A 24,406-nucleotide genomic window follows, 5' to 3' on the forward strand; every position below is an offset into this window, starting at 1 on the left:
TTCCTTAGATAAGGGGACCAAACTGTTCAAACTATTCCAGGTGTGTGTGTGGTTAATCCATGGTCAACACATCTACAAAATAGTCCCAGGTTTGGGCAGACAAGAATGGTCAGTTTCCGTAGAAGAGAAGTTTGGTTACATTGAAGTTATTGCTCAAAGATGCATTCATTTTTATTTGTAAATATCTCAGAATATATTGAAGATTTCCCCTCAGCCTTTTCTTCATGGTTTTCTTAATTAAGTTGCTGAATATTGAATGGGCAGTTTGTTTTTAAGAAAGGGTTACTGGACTGGAATTTGCTGAAAAAATAATGATGAATGCAATTAGTAATGGCAAGAAAGCAACAACCCATGTAGTGTGGCTTGCCATAAGTTGCTGGACAATTTGCTTTGTTCTGCCATTAACATTGCAAAAGTGGCATCTTTCCCTTGAAATCCTTGTAAATTTCATGAAGTTGCTACATTTCTCCATTAACTATCCATTCAACTTCCCACAGAAAGTGATGGCTAGTAATTAGAAGCATAAGTACCCTTTTGATGTTGGGTTAATAGTTAATGCTTTCCTATCAACCTCTCTGGCCCTGAGAGCGAACAATTAAAAAGTGTGAAGCCTCATTCTTTCAAGCAGTAAATTGCTGTTGGAGATTTTAAAAATGTCAAAATGTTATTCTTTTTGTATCCTTTATCTCTGTTTTCCCTTTCCTCCCCTCCTTGTCCCTGATGTAACATTGAATTCACCCACTTTGATCTTTCTTCTTAGTTTTTTCTCAGTCTGTTTCTCATTCCCATCAATTACCAAGCTCCCACACATCCTGTTGCCCTCACCATACCATCACCAACTCGCACTTTAACTTACAGAACAAAACATTTCTGAGCAGAGGATGCAGGAAAGATCTATTGCCAAATTTAATGAGTGAAGTCAATAATTATTTTTTGCTATAGATTAGAATTTTTTAAAAAACTTTTGCAATGGCGATTCGTCTTACTAAATGAACTGCTGGGCTAATTATCCATCGAGAATAAAAGCCATAACTTAATTGAACGTTAGTTATTGAACTCTAGAACTTTAGAACTCGAGTTAAAGGTTCTGAACCATTGCAGTTCATTATGGTGTGTATCCGGCTGAGTAGGGTTGCAGTTGTAATTGTTAGCTCTTATAGCTTGGTGGCATGGTGGCGCAGTGGTTAGCACTGCTGCCTCATGGCCCTGAGAACCCAGGTTCGATCCCGACCTCGGGTCACTGTCCATGTGGAGTTCGTACATTCCCCCCATGTCAGCATGGGTCTCCCCCCACAACCCAAAGATGTGCAGGGTAGGTGAATTGGTCACGCTAAATTGCCCCTTAATTGGAAAAATATGAATTGGGTACTTAAATTTAGAAAAAAAAATCTTATGGCTTATAGTTTTCGTGACTAAAGGTTCCTTTTCCTCACAGAGGATGATGCTGTTGTGTCATCAATCTATAGCATATGTTGTGGTAGAATTGTTTCAAGAATCTGCAGTGGTGATTCCTTTCAAAGAATTGTTAGGAAGCAGTTACTCTCTGAGCCCTCTCTGTTCTCTCTCCCCCTTGGTCTTTCTGGTCTATGTTATTTGTGGTTGTGGGGGATGGGGGGGGGGGGGGGGGGGGGGGAACGACCAGGGAAGGGGGACAGCTGGCAAGTGATTTTTTTTAAAGTCCATCTTCACACACTTTTTTACCCTTTGGGGGACAATGTGGAAGCATTCCTGATTTGATTATCAGCCCATTCAACAGAATTATGAACATTCCTTGTGGGGCCAACTTGAACCTGGAGCTTTTGATCCAGAGGTAGGGACACCGCCACTGTGCCACCAGACCTCCTTGACAGGTGACTGGCTCCCGGCATTCTGAAGTTGCCAGCAGGGGGCACAAGAGAACATCCCGTTTTTCCTCTGCCTTCATGAGGTCACAAATTCCAATGTGCAAAGTTTACCACTGCACCATTGCAGTTATGTTAAAGAAATATCAATAGAGAGGCTGTGAACAGGGAGAGTACAGCAATTCAGGGAAAAAAATCCACAACTTTAGTTTTAAAGTGGGATGCGCACCTGTTTTTTGTCTCTAAGTACATTGTAACAGAACAGAAAGATGGCTTCTTCTTGCAAAGCAATGGGTTCAGGCATACATTAAAATAACAGTAATTGATAGCATTCATAGCCTAGGATAACATTATTGAGTAGTTACCAGACTATAGCATTTGACAGCTTTCAATTTTTAAAACTGGGAAATTGTTTATTTTCTTTAAATCTGCTGAGAATATGACATGGAGACCAAATCACAGCAGTCAGAAAGAACATTTTGCAGTACAGAAAATATTTCCTGCAGAGGCAGGATGTAATGTTGCAAGCCTTTTTGGAGAATAGCACCATTGCTAGAAGCACAAAGATAATGCCACTGCCTTAACCTTTATAAACCTGTCACAACTGGTACTGGCTGCTATGATAGTTGGACACAAAAATAAAACCACCACTATCTGCAATGGGCAGTGACCTTTTTATCCACAATCATCATTAGGGGTGAGCTGCCCTTTACCCATGACAGTACTAATACTGGCATAGCAACCTTTACATCATTAAGAGTCCTACTGGGAGAAATGAATACCATTTTCTTTAGTCAGGCAATCATATCCTTCTGATGAGATGTTAAATTAAAGTCCAGTCTTCCTACTCTGTTTTTGGACAATAAAGCTCTATTCCATTTAGCGCAGACAGTTTGCAATGTTCTGACCAAACATTCCCTTCTCAATATCATAAAATTAAACACATCAGCCTATTATCAATTTCATTGTTTTTTTTCTTGTCGGGAAATGCTGGCATAGAATGGATGCTGAAGTCCAAAAGTAATTCACTGTGTGAAGTGCTTTCTGACATTGCTGGTACAATATTTGTCATTCGATAGTGGATTGCAATGTTTAACCAGTATAAACCAATACAATATTCATGCATCTTTTCTGCCTGTTCTTACTGGAGAAAATGAATTGGGATAAACACATTTGACATTTTTTTTCCTCAGTACAGCAAGATAGTTTCACACGTGTATGATTACTTTCATCATTAAACTCTCATTGCTTGGTTTAATGTCATACCATTAGTCACTTGATTTATTTAGCAAATGATATAGTTTCTTATCAGATTTAAAACAGGCTTGCACAGGATAGTAGTTACCTAATGAGGCACTGCTTGTAGGGCTTGAGTAACAGAATGCATGTCGTCTCATTAGCTCACTGACTGATAATAGGTTTGTTTAGTTACATGCTTAAGCACAATTCCTAAACTATTCATGCCTTAAAATAAATAACAAGGCATTAAAATAGTTATCTAGCCTCATATTTAAATGTTTCCCAAGGGCCTGATGTTTTATTCTGCGATGCAGAGTCCCACTTCTTCTCTATTTTAGGATTCGATTTTTAAAATTTTGTTTCCTCCAATTTTTCCAACATCCAACAGTCTGAAGGCACCTAGCTGGAATGTTGCCGTATCCGAGTGGACAGTTATTTAGGAATGAACCTCAGCTGTGAATATCAGCAGCTTATTTGACGGTGACTGTCACAGCAGAGTTCAATCCTGCCCTCACCTGATGTTCAAACACAGATATCTGTATTGTGATCAGGAGCAGAATCCCTGGGCAGTATTTCCTTTTCTAAACAAGCCTGCTGAGGTAAATTGCAGTAGCCCCACAATTGGGCAGCTCAGCATTGGGCCCGAGTGTAATTGCGTTGGAGCCACAATTACTCACTGGTTTAAAGACCTGAACTGTTGGAGTAGCGATTTGTATTGTCTTGGCTCAGTTGCCAGCACACTCACCACTTCAGCCCTATTCCAGAATTTGAGGGTAACATTTAGACAATGTCCGGGAAGTGGTGGTGGTGGGTGGGTGGGTGGGGGGTGGAACGGCACTGCTCGAGGTTCCGTCTGCCCACTCTGTTGGCTCAGCTTGGATTTTAAGATTTCATAACCACCATGGCTTCCCAGTGTCCTGGCCCGTCACCACAAACAATCTTGGAGGTTCCTGCTGTAAGAAAAGATTGCCTCCAGAAGTCTTTACATTAATTTGTGGTGAACATGATAAGGGACTAAATAAATGCAAGACTTTTGTTTTAAGCCCAGGATAGATTTAGACCTATCTTCAGAGACAACTGCAACCCCACTTTGGGGACACTTCAATTTATTTTGCAAAAGGGAAATTCTTAGTTCAGATTGACATTTTTGATTCTCCAACAAGCGGTCACTATAATGCATGAAGGAACAATATCTTATACTGGAATAAAGGACAGATCAAGTGATAAAACCATTAATTAGCTGAAGCATTCCATTAAATAATAGAAGCTATGCAGTGCTATGTAGGCTATGCTTAAATATTTAGTGCGTTACCCCTTCAAGGATAGATATATTAGCGGTATCCATATTTAAAGTGCTAGAATGTGGGACTCTATCATGGATTAGCACCTGCTCACTGGCCAGTTAGTTTATTAAAATAACACAATTTACTACCTTAATTTATTTTATACCCATTTAGGATATTTGTGCCAAATAGCCAGTCAGCTCAGTCTGCTAAACACAGGCTTATTTCCTGTGAGGGTCAAAAGGGTCATAATGGAAACACATGACCTCACTCCCTTTGTTGGCTGTGCATTGCCTGCAGAAACTTCTTAACTGAACACTATTTGTGATAAATGGAGCATACAATGAACAAATATTGGTTATATTTTTTATTACGTGGCTAGGATTTGATTTCACCCTGATATGACCCCAAATTAAATTTCTGCATCCCGGTGTTAGCTGCTGTGAGCTGAAGTTAACCCTTTGATCTCTGACAACTCTGGGTAATTCTGTTTTCTCTGGGTGAAATATTTTAAAAATGCATTCAGTTTACGCTGAGATAAAGCCTGGATGCCAAGCATAGCTCTGAAAAAAACAATACACACAGAATGCAATGGAGGATACATTTTAAATATGCTTACTGGGCTCTGTCGCCTTCTCTTCATCTTCTTTTACCTTTCTCTATCCAAGGATGAAGTACAAGTCTCAGGACAGGGAAAACTCATCCAGCACCCTCTGTGCTCTCAGACAGAGCACAACTAAAATCTTGTTATTGTGTCGAGAGGTCTACCCCAACTTGGGTGTCCCATCTCTTACTTTCTGCCCTAACATTCCATGCCTCTCTTATGATTAACATTTCTTCGAATTTTTCCTCTTTTTCCCGTTTTCCCGTTTCTGCTAAGCTCCAACCATGTTGCAGGAATTGCTTTTCTCGTTCTCCTCTTCCTCCTTATCGATCCGGATTGATGGCTGTTTCTTACCCTCTCTCCCAGGGCATCAAAACAGTTGGATTTCTTACCGCTCGTGGGTTTCTGCTCCTCCTGTGACCTTTATGTTTTTAAGAGTGCATGATTGAGTGAGGCGAAGTCACCTGATCGCTACTTCCAAATTTACTTCATCTGCCCTTGCATTATTTTCGGCCTCAATGGAATCGTATAGAAGGGGCCTTCATTTCAGTTCCTCATTAAAGGAAATGACATTTGTTTTATTTCTGACTAATATAATCATTCTGTATTCAATTTCAAGTTTAAACTGTCCATTTTGTAGGCTTCCTCAATCGCATCATGCATTTTGGAGGTGGCGCACACTTGGAAGTCATTGGCTTCTTCCTGACTGGGATTTGGCTCAGGAGGTTCCAGCCACTCAAAGCCCAGGATGTGGTAATGGGTTTGAAACAGGCCAATTCTGACTAACTTCATCTGCAGCTGGATGATGCCTGACTGGGAGCTGACTGCAGCAACTTTAGGAATCAAAGCTTGCTCACGAGATTATGTTTGAAAACACCATTCTCAAAAGACACCATTTTCTTTGTAGAATTATTTTAGCTGTAATACAAAATTGTAAATGCCTTCCCTTTATCTCGAGAAGATCTTCATTTTCCTCTGTGCAAAAAATATGAAGATCCATTTTCTGTGAAACATTCATCCAACAGTTTCATGTGTGGTGTTTGAAACCCATGCAACACAATTGCTTTCCGTGGTACCTCTGTCACATAATTCAATTTTCCTCCTAACTCCCCACTCTACTTTTCGCCTTCAGCCATTTGAGTGAAAGTTCCATTCATAGGACTTAAATGGTACGCGGTGAATTGAGTAGGTGTTCCCAGTGTGTGGGGAAGGTTTTCTTCTTGAAATGGAGCACTTTATGCTATCCAAGTGTCCATCCTGCAAGTTCCCTAAAACTGCTGACTTTCTCTCACTGAAGGCACCAGAGTTTGAATGACACCTCGGACTGGCATTCACATTTTGGTCTTTTTGAGAGTCCAACATGAGCTCGCAAATCACTGCCTTAGTAATACCCCTTGATCAATTTCAATTTCACTCACAGAAACATTACATTAGCCTAAAGCACATGCAGAATATGTAGGTTTTTGGATTTAATCAGGTTGGTATCCAGTCTACACAGACCAAAAAGTATTGAAAATGGAAATAATTCACTATATAAGACAATCACATTGTAAGTATAGTGTGAGCAAGTATGTTTTATCATTATAAAATTATGAATTATAAAATGGGATCAGTCAATTTTACTCTGATAAGTAAATTATTTTTCAATACAGGTCTTTCATAATGTCATAGGTAAATTGATGCCTTTGGGATTGAGTTAATGGTAAATCATTTATTGATTAGATTTAAATGTAAGCAAACAGAAAATACCCAAATGATCATTTAATAAAGAACAGAATATTTTACAGGTATTGATTTGACCTGTATTTGAATAGAAATATGTTGAAAGTGTTAAATGTTTAACCACAGTATTTTTCACAGTAATATCAGTAATAACAATATATTTAAGTTCTGTATGTACAAGCTTGAATGAATAATGAAAATTAACCTTGTATTTCGGAATGTAGGGAATGCCACTACAAGCCAGTAAAGATTACACTCATCTACTTGGACAACCTCTTGAATTTTTGTTCTGCCACCAGGAGCGGGTTCATAATAGCCCATCCCCAGCACCATCCCTTGAAGACAGTCACCGGCCTGGAAGTCACCCCTCTTCACACCAGAGCAGCAGTGTGTCTAGCTCACCATCCCAGCATGACATTGCCTCTGACAGAATATGTAAGCAAGTTCTTGTTATTGAACTTTCTGAACTTTACACACAGCCCAAAACGTCCAGCTCTTTTTTGTGCCGCTTAAGTATTTCTGATATTTGCAGCCTGCTTAACTCATTATTAATGGTTGGATGCATTATTGCACAGTCTTAAATATTACCAAACTAATGAACACAGAGGATAATAGCAACAACAATGCACTAGTCACTTTGAGTGGGGGCTTACATGATGGCATGAGCCAGGATCAAAAAAATATTGTTATTTTCCAATGATCACTTGAGCCTGAAGATATGACCAATTGTCTTGAATAGAGCAATCCAGATCTATCTCACGTCACACAGTGTGTTTATTTCATTGCCAGAACACAGTGGACCGAATCAATGATGATAGTGAATGAATAAAACTGATGTATTTGCTGCAAAGTTTATGAATAACATTTTATTGCACGAGTAATTTAAATTACGAGGCAACGACAAGTCAACATTATAAAATCCGTAAACAAATATATTGATGTTTTTCTGAATATATTAAATCTGCAAATGCACACACATGTAGACAGGCACACAAACGCACAAGCATATCTCCCATGACATTGCTACAGCGAGTCAGGCTACACATTTGTAATTGTGGTCACAAATCTCTTGTGAAAGAATTTGGCAATTCATTTGCAAAGAGTATTTGAGAGAGACTGTAAAGTCACTGATTTTACCAATAATTTATTCAACCACTGCAGGTAAGTTCCAAAGAGACACTGAGAACCATCTACATGTAATAAGGTAGAGTCAAGTTGTTATTGTATCTAAATTTACAATATTTTTTCTTTGCGAGTATATTTGCATGTTCCTTCTTTGCTAAGCATCGCCAAGTGTGCTTACTGGATTTTGCTTTGTGGTAAAATTTGAGATTTTCCTCCAGTTTGAATATATAGTCCTTTTAAAGACTGCTACCTGTTTAAATTAACAATGATTATTCTGAGTTCAGAATGAGTAGAAACATATGCAATTTCTGAAGCAATTTAGAATACTTAGAAAACATTTCACTAAAATTTGACTTTTTTGATGCCTCATTTATTTATACATGTAATGTAATTTCAATAACCCATTGAATATATGTGTTAGATATGCACAGAGTTCCTCTCTGGATAACATTTTTGGCCAGGAACTTTTGCTCCAGTTTGCATCAGATAGGGTCAATGACAGGAGCGGAAACTATCGTAAGAACTCCAAAGTCGCGTAAAAGCTTGCTGCCACAGTGGTGGGCCGTGTTTCTCAGTGTCAGCACAGCATTATAATACACTTGCATTTCTTTGTTGGGCCCATACGCTGGAATCATACCTCTCATCAAAAAATCCATCCACGGGGATCACGTGATGTAAGCGTGGGAACGGCTGCGTTTTCGCGAGGTCAAACTCTGTTCATCTTTCAATCTTTATTTTTACCCTTGTGCAGTTTGGTTTTTTTTTGCCCTTGGACTGCATGGTAAATGTCATGTTTCAATAGTTGCTGGTCAGTGTTTCAGCTTTATTGAGTCAAGATGAAACGCTTTAATACTCGTTGATTCGTGGCAGCCGCATTTGAGAATTGACTGCCAGGTGTAAGGGTCCTTCCTGTTTGTTCCCTGTTTATTCCATTATTTCCCCTTCCATTTTTGTCATTACATTTTTGATCCATGGATGATTTATGGACATGTGTCTTTATGGCAGCCTGTATCTTTAATTCAAGCAGAAGAAAGCAGTAGCCTGTATCTTTAATTCAAACAGAAGAAAGCAGTGATGTTTTCGACTGGTGGTTGCAAACTAGTATCAGTGATGACTCGGTTTGATTTATTTGGCTGATGGCCAGTGAAATGGCCCAAAAGGCTGTGCTGTTCCTGGTAACAGATGGTGATTGAATCTGATCCCATTGGAATGTTTTCAGAGACATGAGGTTGCAGTTTGGTTTCACTTTTGATTCTGCAACCTGAGTGGAGGGATTTAACTAGCTTGCTCTAAAAAAGATCGAACTAATTCTCTCCATAAGACCACTGTGAGGATTGACATTCTCTCCAGAAGCCTGGGTCTTGAGACGGCAAAGGCCTGAAGTCAAACAACAAGCTGAAAGCAAGTTTTGATGTGAAATAATGTCTCATTGGAAAGATATAGGCCTGAAGGCGGAACTTGAGCTGAAGGCTCAGCTTGGTAAGAAACAAAGTTTCTCCAGAAAGCCTGCTGCCTGTAAGTAATGTATTTTATAGCGTGCACATACCCTGAATGAATGACTCTGCAAGGAAGACCATTACCAGCTGTAAATCAGAGACTCTGATCCACCAGCATGCGGTGAGGAAAGCATGCTAAAGAACCACCATTTGAAGCAAAGACTTTTATCTTTTGACCTTTATCCTTATTATTTTTACCCCTTTCCACCGCTCTTTGTCTGTAGAGGGTGGAACAGTTAAAGGGAGTAGTGGGTAATGGCTTATTGTTATCCAGTTGTATTTATTGAATATTTCATATACCATCACTCCCATGGGAGCCGAGGTTGTTGACCACCTAGGCCGGGTTGAGCTGACAGGCGGGAAATAATGAAACTTGTGTTCCAATTGTTGATATCCTTGGAAGAACCTAAAGAATGCTCACTGTTTTAGAACCTACCTTATCCTGAAAGTTTACTTTCGTCATGCAGAGCCGGAGCTGGGTGAGAGGTGGAGGGGATGGGTGGTGAGGTTAGTTTGTCCTCACTATGTTCGAGGAAGGTTCTCCGTAGTTTGATCTAATCCTTTCCTATTTTGGCTGTTTCTTACTCTTCTTTGGGCCCAGGCAGACCATGTTTTATTCTGTTGAGGAAAGAGGTTTGTTGAGCTTCCCTATGGGTTGGGGGAGGGGCGGGGGGAGAGATTTGGTCATTTATTCTAAGTTGGGTCTCCCCCTTTGACTGTTCTTCTACTGTCAGAACCTTTGTGAATGAGGTCAGCTTTAGTATACTCTATTTTTGGTTGTAGGTGCTATGTCTGGGGGATGGTCCCTCTTTCTGTAGGTTTCTTTAGGTGTCATGCCTCACATGGGACTGGAAGGTGTAAAGCTAGGGGGAGAGTCATGGTAGCCCAAGGGGCAAGTTCTTTTTTGACTTTATTGTTGTGGCAGTACTGGGCTCGGCCAGGCCCAATGTCACAGTCATTATCCTGTTGGTCCTCGTGCGTTGACACCTCCTTTGCAGGTGCTGTGGGGTCCCAATGTGGGTGGTCCATATACAGAGAGATGTTGAATTGGAGTAGGGCCCAGTTTTATCCTTGGTTAATTCCTCCTGAGAGTTGGACTTTCCCATGGGACGATTGGTTGGCCGGTCCCTGCTTTGCTGTAATATGGTGGATCTGAGGGGTTATGTCTGACAGTTCTTGCTCTTCTTCCTAATTTTTCTTTGGACATGACGAGGTGTTAGGGGCATTACTTATATTCCTCTTACTCTTGATGCTTCTGTGGGGTAATGCTGATAGTTTGGAAGGTGGACCTTGGTGGCACGGACAAGTGGATATTGATTTTGGGTGGCTGTATCATTTTTATTTTGATGGCCTCGGTGGTTGGGGTGGTTCCCGCCGTTCTGGGGGAGCGGGCCGACCCTTCCTCCCAGAACCCTACCATCCTGGTGTGGGTTTCTCCTCTGTTTCTTCAACTGTAGCCAAGCTATTTTACCCTACAGTTGCCATTCACCCCTTTTGGGGGCAGTATTGGTGATTCGATGACCTGTTTTTTCCTGGGCCTAGGGCTGGGAGATATGGTTGTGGGGCTTGTTTTTTTCACTGTTGGCCCTTGTTCTCGTTCTCTTTTTACTTATTCTGTGGGAGACGCTGTGTTATTAATGTGGATCTTAATGTGCCCAGACCCCTCCTTGAATTTGTCTTTGTCTCTTGCCATCGTGATGTTGAGGATGGCTGACCAATGTGGTTTAGGTCTGGAGCAGAGTTTAAATAGCGTTGTAAGAGTTCGCCGAATTCCCCTTAGCACTGGGGTTCTCGGGTATTGTTTTCTTATTCGGTCATTTTGGTTTTGGGTGTGATGTAGGTCTCAATTGTTTGCCTGTATCCTATTTATGACGGGCCATTTATCCTTGATGCGGACTTTGTCCCTGGTTCATCCCGTCTTGTTGTTCCTAACACTGTATTGACTGTTGTTTTGAATTATACCCATTGAATATTGACACCTGTAGCTGACTTTTCGCTTTTGCTCGTTTTATGCTGCTTGTGTCAAAAATTGAAGAACTCCAATAATCAGACATTTAAATAAAAATCCATCCATGGCAGCGAGATGTTAGAGCGGCGCAAATAACGACTAACTTCAGAAGGTGGGCTCTTGGTGAGCACCCCTCCAAGGAGAGCTTGGAGGTGAGCATAGCACTCCACGTATTAAGGGGGCTGACTTGAGAGTGCAAGCTCTGACTGGGGGTGATCAGCATTTGACTTGAGGTTACTAACTTTAACTCGAGCGAGACCAGGGTAACACTGGAGCAAGACCAGCGTAATACTGGAAGGGTACCAGTGGCCTAGTTCGGGGAGACCAGGGCAGAATACTCTAGGATATTGAGGGGAAAACTCCGAGGAGACGAGGAACAAGACACGGTACCAGATGCCTAGTTGGTGGATACTGGGGGGGGGAATAACAGACTCCATGCATTTTGACTAGGATCAGGCACGCCAGGATCCAAGAGCCATGTGTTTTCTGCAACTCGTGTTCCACGGGTGCAGGGTGCCATTGACTGCACTCATGTAGCACTCAGATCTCCAAGCATTAAGCTTTGAACTATGTGAACTGCAAAGGATTCCACTTGCTGATGTTCAGCTGGTCTGTGACCAAACCAAATTCATCCTTGAGTTGTTTGCTTGATTCCCAGGGAGTGTGCACAACTCCTACAATCTTAGCTGCTGTCCGATCCATAACATGTTTCAGGATCCACAGAGGCTGCATAGTCGATTCCTCGGGCAAGGGCTACTCACTGAGGATACGGCTGATGATGTCCGTGTGGGTCACACAGTGCAGCTTAAATAACATACAATGAGGCTCATTCTGCAACTTGCAGTTTGGTAGAGCAGACCATATGGTAACGAAGATGAGGTTTGCCAATATCTGGGAAGAATCTCGCCCGTTGCTTCATTATTTCCCCCATCTAAATTGTGATGCCCAAGCTGTAACATGTTTTCTTATCCTAGCTTGTAATTGTGAAAACCATTTTGTCTGTTGGGCTCTTAAACATTGTTCAAAATTCTTTTGGTAGGTTTTTTTTCCTTATTCACTATTTTCTTCTGTTAGTAACTACCATTTCTAAAGTTCAAAATAAATTATTTAAGCAAAATTCAATTAAAAATACATATTTTGCAAGAACCTGATTAAATTTTCAATTCAATTATCTCATATCTTCATTGAAGTTAATATTGAAGTCTGCAGCTTGTCCAAAACCTAGGGGCGGTATTCTCCGTTCCCGATAAAAATCGGGATGACCGTCGTGAAATCAGCCGAGGTTCACGACGGCCTTGGGGCCGCTCCCCGTACCTAATTCACCCCCTCCCGGGGCTAGGAGCGAGCCTCCGTCTTTCCCGGCCGCGACCTTGTCACGACGGAAATGACGCGCAAAACGGCGCATTTGTGAGGTTGCCGGTTCCAACCCGCGCATGCGCGGATGACTTCATTGCGCAGATGGCGTGAACCGCGCATGCACGGTGGCCATCTTTCTCCTCAGCCGCCCGGCAAAACGTGGCGGCTTGATCTTGCCGGGCGGCGGAGGGGAACGAGTACGTCCATTTTGGATGCTCGCCCAATGATCGGTGGACACCGATCGCGGGCCTGTCCCCTCCCGAGCACAGTTGTGGTGCTCCCGTGCCAATCGGGCCCCTAGATGCCCCAAACGGGCATCTGGCGCCCGTTTCACGAATGCAGCGACCAGCGACCACAATCCTCCCACGCCACGTGGGGAGCGGAGAATTCCGATTTTCATTGTTTATTTGTTTTGGTGTTTTTCTTTAGCTCATCACAATATCTCATTGGTAGCTCTTCTTCAAATAATTTTGAAAAATAGAGGACACATTTCATTAGCTGGGAAGTAAAGGTTACATTATTTGCGTGTAGCAGCAGTGGGGGCTTGTGGCAGTGAATGATTGCACATCTGAGGAGAACCTCAGAAATGGTGTCACGTTGGGAGAAGTGAAAAGATGGAAAGAGAGGTGAGCAACTGAGATCAGAGAGAATAGGCAGTGAGAAGGGGCTAGATACCGCACTCTAGGACAGAGAAGTAAAGAGAATGCTAAAGAGATTCTTCTTCATTCGATGTTAGTTCAGAATTACGCAAAATTGAATTCTCATCTGTCTATAGCTGAAGGCAAGAAAGGACAACGTTTCTCCGAATTAAATGCGAAGAGTAAGCAGTTTATTTCCTTGTTCTAAATTTTACTTTCTTGGAAAAAAACACAAACTGATCGAGGAAAGAAAATTGCCTCTTGAGGGAAACTAGAAAAGAAAGAGTAGGAGGAAAATTAATTGGGGTTCAGATGCTCCTGGCCTCCTCCCGACTGTTGATGGGGAGACAGAGTAAATAGAAGGTTAAAGGTGAGATGAATGGCATTGAAGTTTCAGAGGAAAGGCACCTCGGGTTGGGCAGTTCTACGATCCCAGTTGATGCTTTAACCGGATGGGAAGATTCCAGAATGGAACCTTTATTTTTATAATAATAATCTTTATTGTCACAAATAGGCTTACATTGCAATGAAGTTACTGTGAAAAGCCCCTAGCCGCCACATTCCGGCGCCTTTTCAGGTATAGGGAGGGAGAATACAGAATGTCCAAGTTACCTAACAGCACGTCTTATGGGACTAGTGGGAGGAAACTGGAGCGCCCGGAGGAAACCCACACAGACACAGGGAGAACGTGCAGACTCCGCACAGACAGTGACCCAAGCCGGGGATCGAACCTGGGACCCTGGCACTGTGGAGCCACAGTGCTAACCACTGTGCTACCGTGCTGCCCCAACACATGAAGGAACAGAGTCACAGGAGCGCTAATTAGATTTAACAAGGAGAATACATTAAACATGGAAAAATTGGATTATAATACAATACTCCTTTACTCCCCCTTAGATTCACAATTATACACAGATTTTAAGATTAACACGGATTACAAAGCATATTTTAGACTACAACGGTCTCAGTAACACAACATTCCTTCAAACACATAAATTGGCTGAGGTCAAATACACACACTCCGCTTTGATCCCAAGTTCATGTCTGTAGATTTCTCTTCAGAATTCCCCCCCCCCCCCTCTCCCCCCCCCCCCCCCCCCCCCCCAGATGATTGTCATGTGTGAATTTCAAAACTCCACTCCCAAACAAAACTCCACTCTAAAACATTTTTTCACAACAATGCTTTTTATAAGCAGTTTACATTCAGAAATCCAGTCAGGATTTTCCAAATGACACTTTTAAACAAATGTTCCACTCCACTTTTAACAGTGAATTCAGTCAAGGTTTTACACCAACCCCTTTAGGATTAATGTCTTGACTGCTGTACACTTTGTTCACAATTACTTTAACTCTTGCTTCTCAAGAGTATATTAAAATGGCAGCAGACATTTGAGTTACCTTTTAAGTCTGCTCTACAACTTGAAATCTGGTTACTGCATTTGTCTCTTCAACTCAGAACACTTTGTTTACTTTTCCTTGAATTCTTCTGAACCATCCCTTGGTCTCTCTTCTCTTAACTGCAGTCATCTGAAGACATTCTTTCTGTCCCAATTCCCTGGTTATCTAGGTAATAACTTGTTTCTTAGGAACCCTGAATCTTTGCAACTCTCTTGTCCTGTCCAGCTACTCCTGGCAGAGTTGAAAGCTGTTCACTCCCCAGTTTCCTGTGTCTAACTGCCAACAAATTCAGCTAAACTCAGAACTAAAAGCCTTCCTCCCTTAAGCAACCTTTTACCCACCGTAATCCTCTCAAAGAATATTGGAATAATAGTTGGAATTGAAGCCAATCGCCACACATACAAAACCTTTGTCCAGCATGAATTCAACTGGAGCTTTTATCCTTCTAGACAAGAGACATTAACCTAAACTCCCTTAAAACCATACCTTATTTCTAATGTTCACAAATACAACAAACATCCCGTAAAACTACCTTTGTTTTCTGAACAGCAGGAAATCCAGTGGCGGGGAGGGGGGGCATGTAAAATATGTTGGGTGCCCAACCCATCACCTACCCGCCTATCTGACCTATTCCTCACAACTTATGTGGTGGAGAAGTTTCTAACTTGGCCCTTACCTGCTGAATTAATTGGGCCTCAATTCACTCCCCACTGACATAAAACAATGGGAACTGGCAGGTGAGCCAGAGTACAAAGCCCATTTTTGAGATGGCTTCTTAGAAAAAGTGGGATGGAAAAGGGAGCCATATCAATCAAGGGTGCAATGGAGGCACCCCCTGCCTGCCCCAGTATGTTACCTCCGCGAGGTGGGCTTTTTAAATGTCGGTCTGTTTGGGACTGACTATCATCCTGGTGGGGTGGGGGCGATGCCGAGCAGTTCCACACACACCCTCTGTACAAATCTAGCCCAGCCCACTAGAGAGAGGTGTTTAAAAAAAGAGCCACTTTATCCCATAATCCCATAACAAATGCAGCTGGCAGACATTGGCAGATAGGTATTAGCCTTGGCTGAGTGGTAGCACTCGATTTGAGTCACATGCTGGATGCTTGGGTATATAATCTAGACGGGCTGCTTCTGCGCAGTACTGAGGAGAATGTTGATTGGAGGTTCATGCTTTACCCTATATTTGATGTATTATACAGAAATAGTCGCAAAAGTAATAATTCCATTTATTTTCCCAACAGTTTTCAATTGAAAGACCAGAGTGCAGGAGGGACTGGGCTTACCAACGGCACGTCCACATGTATTCTGTGAACAACGAGTCTCGCTGTCAATTATAAACAATTATAGAAGCTGTAGAGAGAGGTGCTTGCCAGGTGAGGTAGCCTGTGAGCTAGGGCTGGGTTTTCAAAGTAAAGAATACCAGGCTCCGACCCTGCTCTTCAACAGTGTCGTTCTTGCGACGCTACTTCGAAATTCAAATAGTCTAATTGGACTGGAGGTGGGCTCAGTGCCCAGTTAAAGGTGCCGAGCACCTCCAGGAGGTGGGTGCTGCCTGCTTGGTGTCAGAAGCAAAGGCAAGTGGCAGCTATTTGGGGCATGTTGCTGCCTTACCAGATATAGCAGGGAGCTCATCAGAAATCCTGGAGCACCAACAGACAAGTGACTATAATTATTCTGACCAAACTCTTCTGTGCCTTGGATGGAGCAGAGCTGGAAACTGCAAACTGGTGATCATTCATTGACTATTGAAATATTGACAGAGATGGACTTTAGCAGGACTCCATTCGAATCTTCTTCCCTCGGCTTCTATCAACATGCAATCTGACATAATTGATGATACACTCCAGCTATTAGCATAATAGCTCTTAACCCTTTATACTATACCTCCCCAAGTTTTCTGTTCTACCAATTAACATTAGCTTTACACATCCTACTCTCCCCCCCTCCCCCCCCCCCCCCTCTCACCTCCCCACACAGTCTCTTGTGCCAATGCCTTCAGCCTCTGACTGTGTTCTCAGCTTCCTTTGAGCTGCCGTAGAACGCATGCTCTCCAAAATCTTCTTCTTGGGAAGACATGGATCTCCACAGACCGAGATTTCTGCTTCTGGTCTGCAGCATAAAGGTGATGAATAGAGATTTTCCTTTCATTTTCTCTATCCCTTGTTCTTCTTCGAACTTTCGCAGTAAGGTTGGACTGCTGGCTGCTCTTACTTGAAAGAATGACGCTCGTTCAGCTGCTGCGCAGATTTGTACAGCTGTAGAGAGTCTACAAACTCTACCGCTGAAATGCACAAAGTATTATGCAATGCCTCATCCTTGATTAAGTGATGTTGAGAAGGATGAAGAATATTCTGAAGAGAAATGCTGGTTGTCCTGCTAACACTTTAAGAATTTCATTATCTGTGGATAGTGGTTCCACTGGCACACTCTCTTCAGTGTAAGTTTGCTCCTCAGTGGGCATGAATGTATCCGGAAGTTCATCAGAATGTATGGAGTCACCAGCATCGACAGTGCAAGGAACATGCTGAGGCAGAGAAATTACACTTCCATTTTACCCATGGTGCCGGTAAGATCTGCAGTAAATTCCTCTGTATTTTTTCAATCTCCAGATTTAACGAGAGCAGGGATTTGTTCCACAACAGTAACAGTGGCTACAGTAAGAACCCCTGGTCTCCGTTCTTCATCGTACCAAAGAGTTACTGCTTCATTCCTGCATGTCACTTGTGTCTTCAGCAAATTGAAAAGATGGATTTGCACCTTTATCACTTTCTTCAATAGTATGCTGATTCCCCTCGGTAGAGGTTTCTGGGCTATTGTAGTCATCATCTACAATGATTGGAGGGATGGAGTTTTATCTTTGAGGACTGAGTCATGACATTCTGGGCCAACTCCAGTTCCTTCTACAACTGGTGATTAAAGAAGGTGCAAAGCTACACAAACTTGCCTGCTCAACAAAGAAAAAAGTTGATTAGGAATGAGGTATAGAGCATCAGTAAGTGCCATACCATCATAATGCAATGTAGCATTCATCATTCCTCAAGTGGAATACCTCCTACACAGTGAAATTGAATGGTAGACGGCTGGAGAAATTCAATCTTCAGCCAAGGTATTGTATCAGACAAAATGGATACTCCTGCAGTCGTGTCTGTGATGATAAGAGCCTTCATGCATTATAATGTAAGGTGCTCAGCAGAGCAAGGGTTAACATGTGACTGGAGTGTAGCACCACCCACAGCGTGATGCACATGGTATGAGAACAGTTGCGAACACTCTGGAAGCAGCTAGCCTGCATGGTGAGCAACACCATTCAGGACCATACTTGGAACTGTAGTTAAAGCTACAAATATAGATGCTTATGTTTAAACACACAAGCCTCAAGACCTCATCAATTAGCCACCACCACTGCAACATAATGTACCCATATTAGGTACCGATAGTGTCCAACTAGAAATTGGTTTTGTGGCCATTGACTATGATACCTGCATACCAGATATAATCTTGTGGCCCTGCCACTTCGCCCATTCCGTTTTACGGAATCAGTTATTTCCTGGACACTTGCAGATTTGAATAGTTTATCTTTAAAATTTGACTGGGAGATGTAATTTTCTTGCTGCTGCAGTAAACTATTTTAAAATGGCTCCTCTTGCGTCAGGTGCGGCACTCGGCATTGATGGCTGGGCCAGGTTCGTGTCAATGAGGTTTTCTCTAGCCACAATGTGGACGTGGAACAATGGTGCTGACTGTACCCTCTTCATTTTGGCTCTATTGTCTTGCAGGCGTTCTGATAGCCCCACGGTTCATGATTTGGACCAAGTCAGTGGTCTAACCCCCCAGGAAGGCTCCTCATCACCCCAGATAAATAGCCTAATTTGCTTGCAAAGTTCGACCTGCTAGGCTAACTGTACTGCTTTGGACAAAGTGAGATCTTTTCTGAGTTGTAAGGAACCTGACAATTCTTTACCTATCACTCTCACTACAGTGTGGTCTCTTCTGAACTCCTCCTTCAATGTCCCATATTCACATTTATCCGCGAAGCAATGCAGGTAGTTTATAAAATAATTAAGACTTTCTCCACATTCCTGGCTGCGTTAGGTGGATTTTACTGGTCTATTATAATAAAGCGCCGTAGGCTAAGGTAGGAACTGTAGGTCTTAATGACCTCTTCATATTTAGCAGTTCCTTCCTCAATTCTTCTTAGAATGTCATTGGCACAGCTGCCAATTGCATAACCGAGGACACTGACCTGATCCTTACCTGGTTTCTGAGAAAGTCCAGAGACAATCTGTTATTGACAACACGCTAGTTTCTCCAGTACCTAGCGTGGTGCTCCACAAGGTCAGGGGTTCGGGCAGAAGTAACAATTTCTCCGTGGCTTTGGGCACTTCCAATTGACCGTTGTGGGACTCCAGTAGTGATTAGTCGATCCATTGCTGCTGTGGCCGTTTCTCGAATGAGTTCCTTTATAAACGGTTTGCAGACCACTGTGACCATGTATTATTAGCACAACCCGGCTCTGTGTGCTTTGGATAAAAGGGTGCTGAAAACCATGCAGGTTGCAAACTAAAGAACGTTTATTAACTATTAAAATATTTACAGAGACTGAACTCCATTAGGTTCCAGTTGCATGTGATGTGACTTCATTGTTGATGCGCTCTAGCTATTGGCATAATCACTATTAACCTGTTATACTATAGTGATCATGCAAATAAAGAAAGGGTGCAGCGCTGGACGTGGTGCTCGATGGGCCCTCAAATGTCAGATTTCCACACGTTCCAATGAACTTTCCCATATCCCTGCGATGAACCCGACAGCTGAGGAAAACAGGTGCACAAACTGTTTGGGTTCGCTGAACATTGACAACGAGACAGGCCCCTTAACGAGCTTAAAGAGCCAAATGGGCCGTTAATTAGTGGCGAGCGGGTTTCCCATTCCTTCCCCTCCCAACTCTGATCCTTTGAAAATCCCAAATCCTTCCAGAGGCAGGGATGCTGAGACGGTCATCAGGACTGTGATTTTGAAATCACGCCCACACCGGGTCCCAAACCCATTGGCATTTGAATATCCGCCGTCCCCCTAAACCTTTTCAGCTCAGCAGGAAGATTCTCGGAACCTGCATGATTAGAAGCCTCAAGATTCTCCAATTGATACACAAGGTGAACTCAGAAATACTATAGTTCAGGCAAGTTTAAGAATTGTATTAACTTCATGAGATAATATCTATTTTGGTACAAGCCTTATGCCCAGATTTTACGGACTCTTCATGATTAATGCATTGTTTCACATCCCCTCAGTAGTTTTTCATTGAGCATTTACTTATCTGCATCCCCTCAGTAGTTTTTCATTGAACATTTACTTATCTGCTTTTCCCATGTTTATAATAATAATAATAATAATAATAATAATCTTTATTGTCACAAATAGGCTTACATTACCACTGCAATGAAGTTACTGTGAAAACTTCCTGGTCGCCACATTCCGTCACCTGTTCTGGTACACTGAGGGAGAATTCAGAATGTCCAATTCACCTAACAGCACGTCTTCCGGGACTTGTGGGAGCAATCCGGTGCACCCGGAGGAAACCCACGCAGACACGGGAAGAATGTGCAAACTCCACACACACAGTGACCCAAGCCTGAATCGAACCTGGGACCCTGGCGCTGTGAGGCAACAGTGCTAACCACTGTGCTACCGTGCCTTTTGATTCACGTTTTCGACCTCTACCTTCATAATTTGTTGCTACTTTATGAATACAAATTGTGAGCCAATCAGCTGTATGAAATCTGCATTCACAATAGTGCAATTCACGAGATGCAACTTCTCAAGTGTGACAACAGGCATTGTGCACTAAATGTATCATTTACAGGAACAGGGCCGGCTCAAGGCACCGGCAACTCGGGCAGTCGCCTGGGGCGCCATGTGCTAGGGGGCGCCAGAGACTCGGGTCCCGCGCATGCGCAGTTGGGCCGGTGCCAACCAGCGCATGCGCGGTGGCCGCCCTCCCTCAGGGCGGCCCCCCCCGGTCTGCCCCCCGGCTCGGTCCGTTCCCCCCGCCCCCCCCCCCCCCCCGGGTCCGCCCCCACCCCCCGTGGCTCCGCCCCCCTCGGGTCCGCCCCCCGCCCCCCTCGGGTCCGCCCCCCGCCCCCCTCGGGTCCACCCCCCCGCCCCCCCCCCGCGGGTCCGCCCCCCCCGCGGGTCCGCCCCCCCTCGGGTCCGCCCCCCCGCCCCCCCGCGGGTCTGCCCCCCCGCGGGTCCGCCCCCCCCTCGCCCCCGCCCCCCCGCCCCTCCTCGCCCCCGCCCCCCCCCTCCTTGCCCCCTCCCTCGCCCCCCCCCCTCGCCCCCGCACCCCCCCATCGGCCCCGCCCCCCCAAGGGCGCCGAAGTTCAGCTTGCCCGGGGCGCCAGCAACCCTAGGACCGGCGCTCTACAGGAAGATCGATACACAACCAGCCACACACAACTACATCCAATATAAGAGTGAATGTCATCTTCAATGCTTAGACAATAAACTGATAAAGCAAACTGCCCTTCCATCATAGAAACTGCTCAATCTTCATTTCGACTGATATCAATGCAAATGAAAATAAGTCAGCCTATGTGATGAGTGGGCAATTCACTACAGTGATTGGTGAAAATTACCTTCAATATTATATTTAATTTAAAGAATCAATTATCTTAAAAGGAAAGAACTAATATTGATGGCAACAGATGCAAGAAGCATGGCACCTTCTGCAAAATACTATGCTAAGGAACATTTTGGTGAGCTGGAGTACTAGTGCTCAGATATTTGTAAGAACAAAGACCAAAGGCTTTTAAAAAAATGTACAATAAATATTATGTTGTTGAGGAATTGGGGTCCAAACCCCAGGTTACTAAGAAGCTAAATGCCTGGGTTTTGTGAGATTGAGGTAGAATAAGAATGGATGGAAAAATACATCTCTGGTATTGGATTAGTTGAATAAACTGTGGAATATTACAATTCTTTTACAACAGCTGGCCAGCCTGGCACTCGAGAAGGGGAGCTCGCTGATCATGATAATGGGCCCAGTATAAAGAGAAGCCAAAAGGAGAAAGGTAGGACGGCTACCTTAACTAGTTTTAATTTAACAAAAGAAAGAGACCAGTTACATAACCATGTTGGTAAAGCTCCCGGAGTATGCTTTGATCTCCATGTCTCTGGAAGAGATCAGAAAGATTATATTCAGATAAGTCAGCAAAGGCTGTGTTAATTTTTTTTTCAGTATAATTGCAGAAATGCTTTCTTCTTCTCCCTGTCTCCTCCCCAGCCTAATTTTCTCCTCTTAACCGTACTTTTCTGCCTGGAAAATTTACATGGCTTGTCTTAAATCGGTTAATGTCACCATTAAAATATTGTGGTCGGAAAAAATAAATGGCTGACCTAAAAATAATGTGCAGAAGGAATTCAATGGTGAGCTACAGTTTCATGGACACTAGCAAAATGTCAACCTGTGCATTTCCAAGAGCTGCTTTTGTTGCAGACAATGAGTTTTTAAACAAATGTTATGAGTCATTTACTATTTTATTCAGTGATTTGTAATGATTACTACAATTCGGCCAATGTTACCATGTTTAAAAAAACAAAATAACGGGACCACATATTTTATACATTAGGATTGATGTATTGTTGTGTAACATTTCCAGCTGTAGCCATTTCCTTCCAGTTATGAGCAAGTAACATTTTCCAATAAAGCTTTTACTTTTATTAGGCATCGACCTCATCAGGAATCCTCATTGCTGATATAAACATTGATCCAAAATGTTCCACAGATGAATACAATATTCTTGTTCATAGAGATTAATATAAAATCCAGTGCAGTATATTTGAAAGCCTGTAGAGTTGTCACCTTTGATGCTGGGGCTGTGAGACCACCTTAGATAATTGGAGTGTCCTGTTGCTGAAGGTATAAAGCTTTAAGTGAACAGATCATTTTGACTGGGATTAATTTAATGCGAAAATAATGGAGCATGTGTTTGTTTGGGGGAAACTTGGTTTTGGTGAAATATGATTCACATCAAGTCAGGTGATAGAAGAAATCGGAAGCCGAAGCTGCTTTCCCTGGTAGAAATCCTTCCGATATTGTGTAATAATGGGCCATAAATCTTTCACCAATATACTTTTCATATTCAGAATGTATTGAACAAGGGCACCCTGGAAAGAAGAAGAAAGGAGCCATTGCTTGGTTCTGATTTTAACTTTTAACAAAATTAACATGGTTATGGTTAGTCAGTGGTGGAGTGCATCAGTATAGTAATGTGTCATATTACAAAGAGGATAGCTCATCACGGTACCTTTGCTACTCCACATAACAGGTCATCAGAAGACGTACCAGGTAGAGGTGAAGTATTTCTCGCAGAAAGCAAGCCAACCTCTGTTACTCAGATATTTTCCAGCACCAATTCAAAGAATATTAACAGAAATCTGGGAACAAGTTACCTTCCCCTTATTGACTGAAGAATGGTATGAAATATTGAGAAAATGGAGTGGGGGTGAGGAGCAGCCTAAAAATGGAAGGATGAGAGAAATAAACCACTAAAGGTGCTTAGAGATTATATTAAATAATAGGAGCATGTAAAATGAATAGAGCAATAATGGGTGACTTTAATCTTCATGTTGATTGGGTTAATCAAGTTGGGAAGGGTAGCTCCAACCACAAAGTCATAGAGTGCATTAGGGCTTGTTTCCTGGAGTAACATGTCATGGAGCCAACCAGGGAACGGGCTAACTTGTATCTGGTAATGAGGCAGGTTTAATGAATAACCTCAGAGTAAAAGGTGCCCTAGGAAGTAGTGATCATAACATTATAGAATTTAACATTCAGATTCAGAGTGAGAAACCTGGGCTACACAATGAAATGGGGTTAGAGTTAGCCAAAATGGACTGGGCAGATAGATTAGCAGGAAGACAGTAAACAAGCGGTGGAAGATATTTAAGGAGGTAATTCATGATTCTTAGCAAAAATATATCCCAGTATGGAGGCAAGATTGTAAGAGAGAGATAAGCCAACCATGGCTAACCAAGGAAGTTAAGGAGAGTATTAAGTTGAAAGTAAAAGCATATAAGGAGGCAAAAGTCAGTGATTGTCCCTAAGATTGAGATAAATTCAATAAATAAAGGGGGACTAACAAGATAATAAACAAAAAGAAAATATACTACGAGGGCAAACTAGCGAGTAATATAAAAACTGATAAGAGCTTATTTAAATATATAAAAAGGAAGAGAGAGGTCAAGGTGAAGAAAGGCACCCTTAGAAAATGAATTTGGGGAAACAGTTATGGGGGAAACAAGGAAATGGCAGACGAGTTAAACAGATATTTTGCATCAGTTTTTATAGTGAAGGATGCTTCGACCATCCCATTAATACTAACAAATACAGGGGAGCAATTAAATGCCATCACCATCACTAGAGATGTAGTATTAAACAAACTAATGGGGCTAAAGGCAGATAAGTCTCCTGGCCCAGTAAGTGGGCATCAAGTTGGCAAATGGAGTGGGAAAATGTGGAGTTGTTCATTTTGGAAGGGAGAACAAAAGAGCAGACTAATATTTAAATGGAGAAAAACTGCAGAAAGCTGCAACATAAAAGGACTTGGAGCGGGGGGGGGGGGGGGGGGGGAGGAGGGGGGGGGGGTACTTGTGCACGAAATACAGAGAGCTAGCACACAGGTGCAGCAGGTA

At 42.7% G+C, this 24,406-nt stretch overlaps 1 protein-coding gene across 6 annotated transcripts in view; it reads left to right on the forward strand.

Moving 5' to 3' along the window:
- dacha (dachshund a) overlaps positions 1-24,406 on the forward strand; it is a 468,304-nt gene that overhangs the window by 351,494 nt on the left and 92,404 nt on the right. For 3 of the 6 annotated variants that reach the window (XM_038774441.1, XM_038774447.1, XM_038774443.1), the window contains 2 exons: positions 6,914-7,124; positions 21,703-21,783. In XM_038774441.1, the coding sequence (XP_038630369.1) occupies positions 6,914-7,124; positions 21,703-21,783 (292 nt within the window). The remainder of the gene's footprint in view (positions 1-6,913; positions 7,125-21,702; positions 21,784-24,406) is intronic. The other 3 variants (XM_038774442.1, XM_038774446.1, XM_038774448.1) reach the window with 2 other exon arrangements.

This window comes from Scyliorhinus canicula, chromosome 17 (assembly GCF_902713615.1).
Source record: "Scyliorhinus canicula chromosome 17, sScyCan1.1, whole genome shotgun sequence".
In the NCBI taxonomy this organism is placed as follows: Eukaryota; Metazoa; Chordata; class Chondrichthyes; order Carcharhiniformes; family Scyliorhinidae; genus Scyliorhinus; species Scyliorhinus canicula.